Raw genomic sequence first — 11765 nt, 5'->3', positions numbered from 1 at the left:
CGTTATATAACTAATAGTTCGAAATATTCATTATCCTAAATATTTTTTAAGAACAATAATGAATAATAGCATTCTACCAATGTTAAGTATGATTTTTTGTTAAGTCATATGGTGGAGATTTTAATGATTCATTATTATTGAAAACACATAAAATAGTTTACTTTGCAAAAATATGTTAAAGAGAATCGTTTAATTGAAACAAACTTTGGTAATATATTTAGTTAAAAAATGTGTTTCGGACGTTAGAGATTTGTTTCTTTATATAATATGATAGATATTAAGCGATAGACTCTATAATATTGTTAACATTTAATATATCAAAATAAATAAACTATTTTTGTGTTAAAAATATATATAACCATGATTAATATTATTTCGAATTTAGTATATATTTTCTCTAAATTTTGATTTTTTATTTATTAAAAAAATAGCTTTAAATTAAATTTGAACAAAATTGTCATCTTATATATAATTGTAATTTTTATTATTAAAAAAATAGAAAAGGGGTATATTTCAAAGTATAACTCAAAAACAGGATATTTTTCAAAATCACCCAAATATTTATGATATAACTTTAAAACATAGTTAATTTTATATAATAATTCATATATTTGAATATATTATCATAATAATTTAATACATAAACACAATCAAATATATTTGTTGAAAATGAGTTCCCCCGCGACATCGCGGAGGTTCATAACCTAGTAATAATAATAATAATTTGAGTATCAACTTGTGGTTTCTGGAAACGTCAAAGATTGAATGATGGAAATAAATTGACATGCGCCAAAAAAGAAAACACAAAACACTCTGGTGAACTCCATGAAAGTATGCTTCCTAAAAATATCCGACGTTTAAACTAGAAATGGTTAAAAACTGTTATGCGGTGCAAATATGTTTTGAGTGTTGTCCTTCCCGAGAAAAGTTTGGACTGGATCGCGATAAATGCGGTACAAATGTGTATTTATAAGGGTTGTTCACCTCTTAGTCTCTAGTTATAACATGTGACTGGAGAATGCAAATTAGCAAATTGACAAATCAATGTCTCTCGTACTCCCGCTTTAAGATATGTGTTTGTTGTGTTTCATCACCATTTTTCTATACACAAACAAGAGTTATTGTGTTGTGTATGCATGACGGGGTGATGTGGGAGACCGCTTCATAGCGCTTATTCGGGCCAGGAAACTATTTTTTGTTTTTTTGGAAGAATTTAAATGTCATTTGCCAAATCATGGAAAATAACATATTCTTCCACAAACTATGTTATTTTATCGAATTTATATACGAAACTTTCATATATGCCTAAATTTACATTAATTAAGCCAGAATTTGAACGCCAACTATCTTATATTGGTGAAATACCTCAAATCGTGAAACGGTGTTATTGTGTCGTTAACAGAAGTTGACTAGGTCAACGTAAACCTTTAAAACTTTGTATCGTGCCTATAACTACATAAACTCACTAAATTTTGAAATTTCTATACGAATAATCCAAATTCGATCAAAACCAACAAATCGAGTAGTGTTGTTAGTTGAACCGTTAGTAGTCGCTTACTAGAATGCCACGTGGATGATGACACAAAACAAAGTTGTTTAAGAAACAATAAATAAACAATTGAGACCAAACTTTAATTCAGTTGAAATGCAAATATTGTTAGTGTTGTATGCTTGCAAGCATCTAGGTAAACGATTGGTTGTTAAAACAGAGGTGTTATGAAGTGGATAGTTTGGTTTCGGATTATTGTTTAGGGTTTAGGGTTTAGGGTTTAGGGTTTAGGGTTTAGGTCGTGTTAGATTTCTGTGATTTTTTTTTGTAAATTGTAAAACTCTATTCAATGTTTAATTTCCGACACATTTAGACGGAAGTCATCATGCCGTTAAGAGTAAACTCTATTTGGACCATATTTTTCTTGTCTGCAAATATTATCATGTTTCGTGATAATATTTTTATTAGTGTGTTTACTATGTAACGACTCGTTGATTTTTATGTAGCTAATGATATACTTTTTTACCCAAAAATAGTTCTGCCACACAAATTATACTAGACAATGACATTGCTCGGAAGGCAATAAGCAATTTGGACGATATTTTAAGGTTTGGTCCATGTTCCAATATCGTGTTTGGCACTGCTCCGAATCCACTTGATTGATACTCTTCCATTTGTTTTCTAATTGTTTGAAGCAAAGGTTATCCATTAAGGGGAACTTATCTATCCCACGTGGAATACTCACTGCCAAAGATTCGCAATATTAGACATATAATTGTCACTAATCAAACCATTAAACAAATGCAAATTGATTATGTTGAATTTAAAAAAGCCAATTTGACCTCTTTTAGATAGGCCTCTAGGGACAAATCCTCTTAAATCTCACTTAACTTTTATTAAGATAGTTTTTGGTTCGTGGCTATTAAATTAAGCCTGAAAATTTCAGCTTTTGCTTCACTTACAAGGGTTTAATCATGAATAAACAATGATTATCTCAAGCTATCATAATGATTAAAAGAAGTATGATCGTTATCAGTTCTTTTATGCATAAACTATTGATAAAATTATAATTGTCACGAGATGATTGATCGAGCAAGAAAACTAATTATAGTAGTCACGAGATAATGATTGTGTAGTATTTATACGTCTTAAGTCTAAACCAAAAATAAAATAACTTAAACAGTTGAAGTGAAACATTTTAATGATTCAAATGATTTAAAATTTGTAGAGGACAATGGCCTTCCAACAACCATTTGTACATTCACTTTCTCATTCGAAAGAAAACGTGTCCTAAAATTTATCTACACAATTTGGTGCTAAAAGAAAGAGATTATCAAACTAATGCAATGACAAACACGAACGTCACTCCAAGAAACCCAACCGTATATCGATCCTCAACTCTAAGAAGAATCCTAACGCCGCACCCGGCACCACCACCTAATTTCATCCTTTCATTTGATCAAATGGCATCTATCTATTCGAATTCATTCTAAAATTAAAGACCACGAACCATAACACTACGCTATAGGCATGACTCAATACATACTTAATTTGTAGGACCGCGAAATCCAGATTGAAAAACAGAGGGAGAAAACTTTCTTAACAGCTAAAACTTAGCATGGGACGCAAACCTCAGCCTCTCTATACGTTTGGAAAGAATGCATGCATTGTCGTAACGTTTTCTTCATGAACATATATAAGAAAGAGAGACGGAGAGACAAAAATGGAGTAGTATATTAGTGAAAAGACAATAGTTTAGAACAAGGGATAAATTACATTATAATTGGGTCTGAAGTTCGAAAATATTACACAAAAACCAGTCTATAATTTTGTCATGCGCGTGAAAATAACGTAGTTGACTTTTTGGGCGAAAGCATTTAATTCTGACATATATTTAATGCAAGTGAGTATTTAATAACAGTGAGACTATTATTAACAGTTGTTTTCTCAAATTGGAGAAATTTTAACACGTTACAAACATACATTACACGTCTTTAACATTTGTACACATGTTAACACATATATAGAGCGTTAAAAATAGTGATAGTGTTAAGTTATTTGATCTATATATACATGTAAATATATATATATATATATATATAACATTGGCATACATGTAACATGTACATAGAGGGTTAAAATTTATTTATATGCATAGAAACATGTACATAAAGCATTATTAACATTTGTATACATGTAAACACGTATATAGAGCGTTATTTAGACACCGAAATATTATTGGATTCATATGTTTTGTCAGTTTTTTAAAAAATTTCCGTCTGTTTTCACTAAATTGTCACCGGATTGTCACCGAAATTTTCACCGGATTCTATCGAATTGTCACCGGATCTTCATCAATTTCTGTCAAATCATCACTGCATCTTAGGTGTGAATGTGATTCATCATCCTAGTAACACTGATTAGATTCCATCATCGATAGCGGGTTTCCGCCATTGAACCAACGTCGTCGAACCATCAAATATAATTACAATTTCTTTCGTATATAGTAAATCGGTTACCAATGACGAGAAGTAACATAAAACGTGATAAATTTTGAATAAATGAAAAATCAATTACGATAAATTCCAAAACTTAATCATGTTTAATAATTCAGAAAGATAAGAGAAAAAGAAGAGAACAAGAATTTTTTTTATCAAAAAATAGAACACTATTAACATAAATAGACAACTTAAAAGCAAAAAAAACTATAAAAAATCATTCGTTTATCTCATGTATAGATCGATTATAAAACAAAAGGGTGGGAAGGGGAGAGAGGGGCGTGAAGTTATATTTGGTAGAAAAGATGGCTAAAATTTTTATTGTCGTAGATTTTACTAAAAAAACTAATTTCTCTCTGAATCCCTGTCTCCTAGAAAAACGTTTTCTTCTTTCATGAGTACCTAAACAACACATTCATAGAATAGTTTGCAAACATTCAAAATTTGTTAAAATTAAACATGCATATACGACTCACCGCATTTTTCAATGGCCGAATGAATTTTTGAGGAACGATTAAACAAAGATCTTTTTTTCAATCACACTAAGAACACCACGTTCATGAAAACAATGAACACCGTAAACGAGACGAGCCATTTACCGCAGCCTTTGAAACTTTATCCAGTGAGTAGCTAGAGAAATTGGCTCAAGCCTTAGTATTGACACACAAAAATCACAAACCGTGCAATTTCCTTTTTGAACACAAATACAACAATTTTATTTCAAATCAAATGGATCACACTCAAAACTACATTTACATATACCAAGAAAGCCAGCATATAATTTGAGAGGCCCGACGGTGGCCAAGTTTGGCGTTTATTTAATTAGTTATCATCCTTGTACCATTTCACAATCATAAAACAGAAAATACCGATCAGAAAATAATATTAAGAGTTAAGAAACACACAAGTTTGTATGGAAAACAGAAAATAATATTTCAGATATATATATATATATATATATTTTCAAAAAGGTAAGAACAGTAACAAGAAAAAAACATACGTAGGATAATATAACATATAGATCCGTAGGATAAAAACTTAATATAACATATAGATCCATATTATTATTAAACTCTAATGAGTAGTTGTTGTGGTTTGGTGTGTTTGTTGTGGCTGCGACTGCGCATAATGTCCCAACTCTTTGGCTTTCTCCGCTATCCTCATCCTGGCGTAATCCACTTTATCCGCTCCCATCGGGTGTTTTCCGGAAACGTACTTATAAATCCACGTTAACGCCGTCGCTGCCGCCACACCACAACCACCAGAGAATAGGAATCCCATCGTCAAAAGCCCCATCGTTATCACCGCCGGCACCAACACCGGGCTGAATAAAACCATTAGCGGCGTCGCTACGACCAAACCAATCACCGTTCCGGTTAGTGTTAGTCCTGAGAGCACCAGGAGTGATAGGCCGATCGTTGCTGCGGTTAGGAATCTCACTATCTGCCGTGTCGATGGTGATGATTCGTGGAGATTCTTCATTATTGGTTGTTGTTGATCAGCCATTTCTTTTCTTTTTGTCTCTTTGTGTTTTTTTTTCTGGAGAAATTATGGATTTGTGTTTCTTTTGATTTTTTAGCTTTGAGAAGTTGACTATTTTTATGAAGAATGAAAATAGACGAATGTGAAGGAGAGGCTAAACAAGACACGTGGTGAACGATGAGGCGTGTTAGGCAATGGAGAAGAGTGTCATGCGGGCGTGTCAGTTCTGCATGGAGCTACTTTGACGAGGTACTGACACGTGTTCAATTAATTAGTTCTGAATTAATCTCATCTTGAAGCTTATTGGGCTATTATCTGGGCTTGTGGTGACTGTATTTATCCTTGCGAAGTTGAAATAGTTTCTATTGGAAGTAAAGAAAACATACCAAGAGGTGTGATTTTGGGGTTTGGTTTGGATTTGACTCGGTTAGTTTTAGCTTTAATAAAAATTCTAACGAATTCAAATTTATATATACTATATTGGTTTGGGTTAAAACAATTAATGAAACACAAAATCACACATTAATGACAAAAGAATTAAGTTTTTTTTTTTTTAACTATCAAATGTGGGTTAGGGTGACAATATTGTTTGGTTTATTTGAGTATTTATTGTTTGGTTTATTTGATTATTTAACAAATAAACATATCAGTTCATCGTTTGGTTTGGTTTTAAACCAAACCGTTGGAGTTAGAATAAAATTTTTAAGGTTTAGATTTGAAATTTAATTTTAATTTTAAAAGTCTATTTGTATAGATTTTAAAATTATTGCAATATATATTGAATAACAGTAGATTGATGTTGGATTTCAATTTTAAAGATTGATTTAGAATCATTAATTGAATAACGGTAGATTGGTGTTGGATTTCAATTCTATTAAAATCCATGATTGAATAACACCTTTTTAACTGAATGGTTTGAACATAAAATCTAGTTCGATTATGTCCATTCTAACTCAAAACAAAACAAAATTTGTAGGTTAAATCCTATCTATTTTGGTATAAACCGGATATGAATTTAAAATTTCGAAACCCACTAAAAATCTGACTTTGCGAATCAGTCCGGGATGGATATGGGATTTGTTTTCGGATTAGCAAATTAGTAAAACAGTTAGCATTATATGAATAAGTACACTTATATATTAGAAGAAAATATAATATATGAAGCATGATTATGAATAAAAAAATAAAAATCTTAAACTTGATTAAAGAAATTAACTTCTTTTCCTAATATTAATATTTTTATTTGACTTAACATTAATTATCTTTTTTTTTTCTTTCTAATATTAACAATTTATTTGATTGAAAATTATTTATTTAATCTTAAACTTGATTAAATAAAATGAATTCAACAATCGAAATTAGTTTCGTTTTCTAATATTAATAATTTTATTTAATTCTTTGACGAATTTGTTTTTTTTTTAAATTTAATTCGAAATATCTGAATTTACTATTTAGCACGTATGTCCAGTCCAGCCTGCGAAACCGTGGGCTTTAATATCTGGGCCTGTAGTGTATCTTCTCGGGAGACAATTTTTTGAAAAAAAAAAAAAAACTTGGACGCAGATATATCGACACGTGGCAGAATCTGGATTCGACCGTTGCTGCTTTGCTGGTTAACGTTTTTTCCCCTTTTTAAAAATTTCTGAATTTGGATCTGTTTTACACTCGTCGTCTCTCTCTCTTCTCTTCTCTTCTCGTCCTCTCTTTCTCTCGCTTATCTTAGGTCATCATCGATCTCTTCCATGGGGATTTCTACAGAGACGCAGCAAAATGTAAGAAATTACTTGTTCTTGGTTCACGAATTCGAAATCTAATGATTCCTTTTTTGGTTCTTTTGCCGAATTTTGTATCGATTTAGGGTTTTGAAATCATTATTATCTCTATCTCTCGCGTTCTCGTTTGTGTTTTTCTCTGCTGTTGGTCTGTTTTAATGGTATTGATGATCTGGGATTATCGATTAGGTTGCTTGATTTTCTTTGAGTCAGAAAGAATCACGTTGCGTTCTAATTCGATCTTCTCTGTTTGATTTGAGAAATAATTGCTGGTAAGATTTCGAGAAATTTCATGATATGAATGTGGATTTAGCGTCGTTTACAGTGAGAACCGAGGATTAGGGTTTTGGGATCTTTGATTTTATTTTTTGATTCCTGATAATAGTTGGATTTAAAGGATAGTTCTTCGTTTCTAGTGAAAACTTGTTAAGTGTATGATTAACGAAAGAATTTGGTTGTGAAAACAGAGTGCTTTCTATGATTATTTGTCGTTTTGATTCTGAGAGGTAACTGGATTTCTATCTTTGAGATATTGTATCAGGCGGTTTCAGAGGCTGCACAAAAGAGATGGACTACTAGCGATTTCGACGTTGGAAAGCCTCTTGGTAGAGGGAAGTTTGGCCATGTTTATCTAGCAAGAGAGAAACGGGTTAGTGTGTCTTTACAACTATGTTAAACAAGTGATGTCAATTTAACCAAGCTGACATGTATACATATATGCAAACAGAGCAATCACATTGTGGCTCTTAAGGTTCTTTTTAAGACTCAGCTTCAACAATCTCAAGTTGAGCACCAATTACGAAGGGAAGTAGAGATTCAATCTCATCTTCGGCATCCCAATATTCTGCGACTCTACGGTTACTTCTATGATCAGGTGCTGTGTTGTGTTATGTGTGTGTTTTAAGCATTTCTTGTTGACATACAATGTTTGTCCTTGTGTGGATAACACAGTTTTTTGGGATATCATTTTTGTTTGCAGAAAAGAGTTTATTTGATTTTAGAGTATGCAGCTAGAGGTGAGCTTTATAAAGAGCTTCAGAAGTGCAAGTACTTCAGCGAACGTCGAGCAGCAACTGTAAGTCCTAGTGATACTTGCCTCTGAATCAGAACCTGTGTAGTCTTTTCTATTCTCACTTCTTGAAGTACAACTCATACCCTTATTTTTATCTTGCAGTATGTTGCGTCATTGGCAAGAGCCCTCATCTATTGCCATGGAAAGCACGTTATTCACAGAGATATTAAGCCTGAAAATCTATTGATTGGTGCTCAGGTAACAAATTCAACCTGATTATCTTTCTCCATCAATGCCATGTGATTGAAGTTAGCTTATATATTTCTGTATTCGTGGATATTTTCTATTAGGGTGAGCTCAAGATTGCAGACTTTGGATGGTCAGTACACACATTCAACCGCAGAAGGACTATGTGTGGCACTTTGGATTACCTTCCGCCTGAGATGGGTAAGTGAAAGGTCTCCAGTGTGTTTCTTAACTAGTCTCATCTGCAACCACCTAATTGACTTTTCGTCTACTTTTGGATTTACAGTCGAAAGCGTAGAACATGATGCAAGTGTGGATATATGGAGTCTAGGAATTCTCTGCTACGAATTTCTTTATGGTGTCCCTCCTTTTGAGGCCAGGGAGCATTCAGAGACATACAAAAGGTAACCTGTTCATTAAGCTTACGATGGGATTAGTATGATGTGGTGGTTATATGAACATTAAAGAACAATTTTTGTTCTACGTTGCTGCAGGATTGTCCAAGTGGATCTCAAGTTCCCTCCAAAACCTATTGTGTCTTCATATGCAAAGGACTTGATTAGCCAGGTTTCTACTAGCATTACTCGTAAATCTCTCTTAAGCTTTAGTGCATTTGAGAGTGAATTCTGATATCTCACACTTTCTGATCAAATAGATGCTGGTTAAGGAGTCTACACAGCGTTTGGCCTTGCACAAGCTTCTTGAACACCCGTGGATTGTGCAAAACGCAGATGCGTCGGGCATCTACAGAGGTTGAAGCTTCATGCTTCTATGCAGAGAAGAAAAGACTGCATTCTTGGCACCACTAAAAGAAATCTGACCAATTCATAGTCCATATATAAATCTAGCTGTGTTGTACTATAATTGTCAACAAAGTTTATAGCAACAAGATTCGTATAACTTTGACACCAATTAGTTTCGAATCATCACGTTTAAAAAAATCGTTTGGAATGGTTTCAAACTTACACCAATGTTTGTGCATTGGTCGTGGTACTAATCTAATCTTAATTTTACAACTTATGACACATTGGTCATCAGCAACACCATCTTGGTCGTTGCTCACACCTATCACATCAGCCACTGCCTTTGTCTTTTCTGCATCGTTGCTCAGAGCAACTCCTAATGATCATTTGATAGAATGAACTGAATCATTAAACAGCAGAAATATAAATGAGTGGCAATGAACGTCCTTGTTAATCAAGACTGCTCTAAGACCTTAATAAAAGTTAGTGACTATATAATGCAAAGTCAATAAAAGTTTGATAAAAAAACATTATACATTTTTTTTGTTTACGATTTTTTGTTACGCTCTTAAAACTATTATTCACGGCTCTGAACATAAGGGTCCTAATTGTATGTACATATATCATGTTTTGAGAAAACGTAACGATAGATGATTAGTAATTGTATTTTTTTCATGTTATCTTCGCTGTGTTTATCTCTATACTATTAAAAGAGAAGTACAAATGAAAATGGGTCGGGTTAAAATCAGAAAATTGACCCGAAATTCTGAAATCGGATCTTTGAAATTTTTTTGGAATATAAATTAGAATTAATAATGAAAAATCGAAATAAAATCAAATATTTATGGAAATCAAATAAAATCTGATTGTACTTATGGTAACTAATAATAAAAGCATATTCCAAACAATATTATACATTAATTACGTATAATAAATTTGTTCATATATTTTTGGGACTAATTCCATAACAATCAACGTTTTTGTCATTAATTTTGCTCATTTTAGCCAATTATCATTAATTGAAAGATATTTTACTTGCTTCTAAAGATTTTTAGAAAATTTATCACAAATAACCCATCTGTTTTATAAATTAAATTGATATTTTTATTTTGGTCGTGTAAATTAAATAGATATGAAATCCATGTAACTAATTTTAATTTAATTAGATTAAATCGAAATTATGATATTTTCATACCTATAGCTTACCAAAGAAGTTTAATTTTCAATTTATAAAGATTTCTTGAATATGATTTTAGAATTATTCAACAAGATGATAAGTATTTATTAAATTTTGTGAATCATGAAAAATAATAATTAATTTTTAATCATTATACTTCATCTTTCAATCTCTCATCTAAAAAATAAGATACATATTCTATTATTACTATGTCCAAACTTCATTTTGTTGTATGACTAAATAATATTCCCATTAGAATTGTCAAAGCGAGTTGATTCGTCCCGTTAAGTCCGTTTTACGATAGACAAAAAATATTTTGACTTGTAGTTAGTCGGTCCGCACGACCCGCGAGTAGCATATATGAAATACAAACCTGTCCCGCGAATGTATGCGGATTTGCGGGATTGTCCATGGATTTTGTTTAAATAATTTTAAAGTAACCAAAATTTAAAATATTACTAAAATAAATAAATAAATCAAAATACTATTAACAGTTTGTTTAAATTACCACATGTTGAATAAATTATAATTTTATCAATAAATACTAATATGCGGGCTGATTCGCCAACCCGCGGATGAAAACCGATTAAACCTATGACCCACTGCGAATTAATCCATGTGGCCCGCTTATTTGCGGGTTTAATATATTTTCCCAAATCTGCCCCATAGTGAGATGATGTGGGCTCGACCCGCGGTTTTTGACCTATTTTGACTGCTCTAATTCCCATGAATCGTCTAATTTTAGAATTTTAAAACACAAAATTCTATTTTGTAAATCATAATTAATACGATGGGTATATTTATAAACAATTTTACATTTTCTCTACAATTCGTTATTATGAATATTTATAAGTATATTACACGATTCGTTCTACTAAAAAACATACACAATATTAAACGCAACGTATGTAAACCAATATTCTCCCGCGGTGGACCGCGGGTCCGATCCTAGTAAATACAATTATACTTTTCAACACTTGTTTCTAATTGACTACTTGCTATTATCTCCTATTTACATAGCTACGTAAATTATAGCAACACTTAGAAACGAATTTAAGAACATAAACGTAATCAACAGCAAGAAAATAACACTCTTGATTCATTCTTTTAAAAGTTTATTTTTTAATCGTTGAGCAATCAACAAAAAGTTGTGAAAATGTCCAAAAAAATTCTCAACTTGTAAAAATGGTTGAAAAAGCAAAAACTTTCCGATTGTTGAAAAATTCTCAATCATTATTGATTTTGCATTTTAATCATCAATTTTTGTTGATTGATCTAAACTAGTGATGATGTTAAATAGCTACTTAATAACATGACTAATGTGGCAAAGTTAACAAAAGTTAGCG

General features: G+C 31.9%; 2 protein-coding genes across 3 annotated transcripts; one reads left to right on the top strand and one right to left on the bottom strand.

The window, feature by feature from the left end:
- Window positions 1-4765: 4765 nt before the first annotated feature.
- On the bottom strand, window positions 4766-5565 carry LOC9316786 (oleosin 1). The gene has a single exon (XM_002878853.2). It carries the CDS (start codon window positions 5491-5493, stop codon window positions 5062-5064), a length of 432 nt encoding a protein of 143 aa, XP_002878899.1. The 5' UTR covers window positions 5494-5565; the 3' UTR covers window positions 4766-5061.
- LOC9316785 (serine/threonine-protein kinase Aurora-2) lies at window positions 5546-9470 on the top strand. Of its 2 annotated transcripts, none has more exons than XM_021029880.1 (9): window positions 5546-5718; window positions 7783-7890; window positions 7969-8115; window positions 8221-8316; window positions 8416-8511; window positions 8604-8700; window positions 8786-8903; window positions 8994-9066; window positions 9155-9470. In XM_021029880.1, the coding sequence occupies exons 1-9, from the start codon at window positions 5647-5649 to the stop codon at window positions 9254-9256; spliced, it is 909 nt and encodes a 302-aa protein (XP_020885539.1). In that variant the 5' UTR covers window positions 5546-5646; the 3' UTR covers window positions 9257-9470. The 2 variants fall into 2 exon arrangements, with proteins under 2 accessions (XP_020885539.1, XP_020885540.1); XM_021029881.1 differs by lacking the exon at window positions 5546-5718 and adding an exon at window positions 7053-7241.
- The last annotated feature ends 2295 nt before the right edge of the window (window positions 9471-11765 follow it).

The sequence above is a fragment of the Arabidopsis lyrata genome (assembly GCF_000004255.2).
Source record: "Arabidopsis lyrata subsp. lyrata unplaced genomic scaffold ARALYscaffold_4, whole genome shotgun sequence".
Lineage (NCBI taxonomy): Eukaryota > Viridiplantae > Streptophyta > Magnoliopsida > Brassicales > Brassicaceae > Arabidopsis > Arabidopsis lyrata.
Note: the sequence above shows the minus strand (reverse complement) of the source record. Positions and strands in the feature narration are given on the sequence as shown.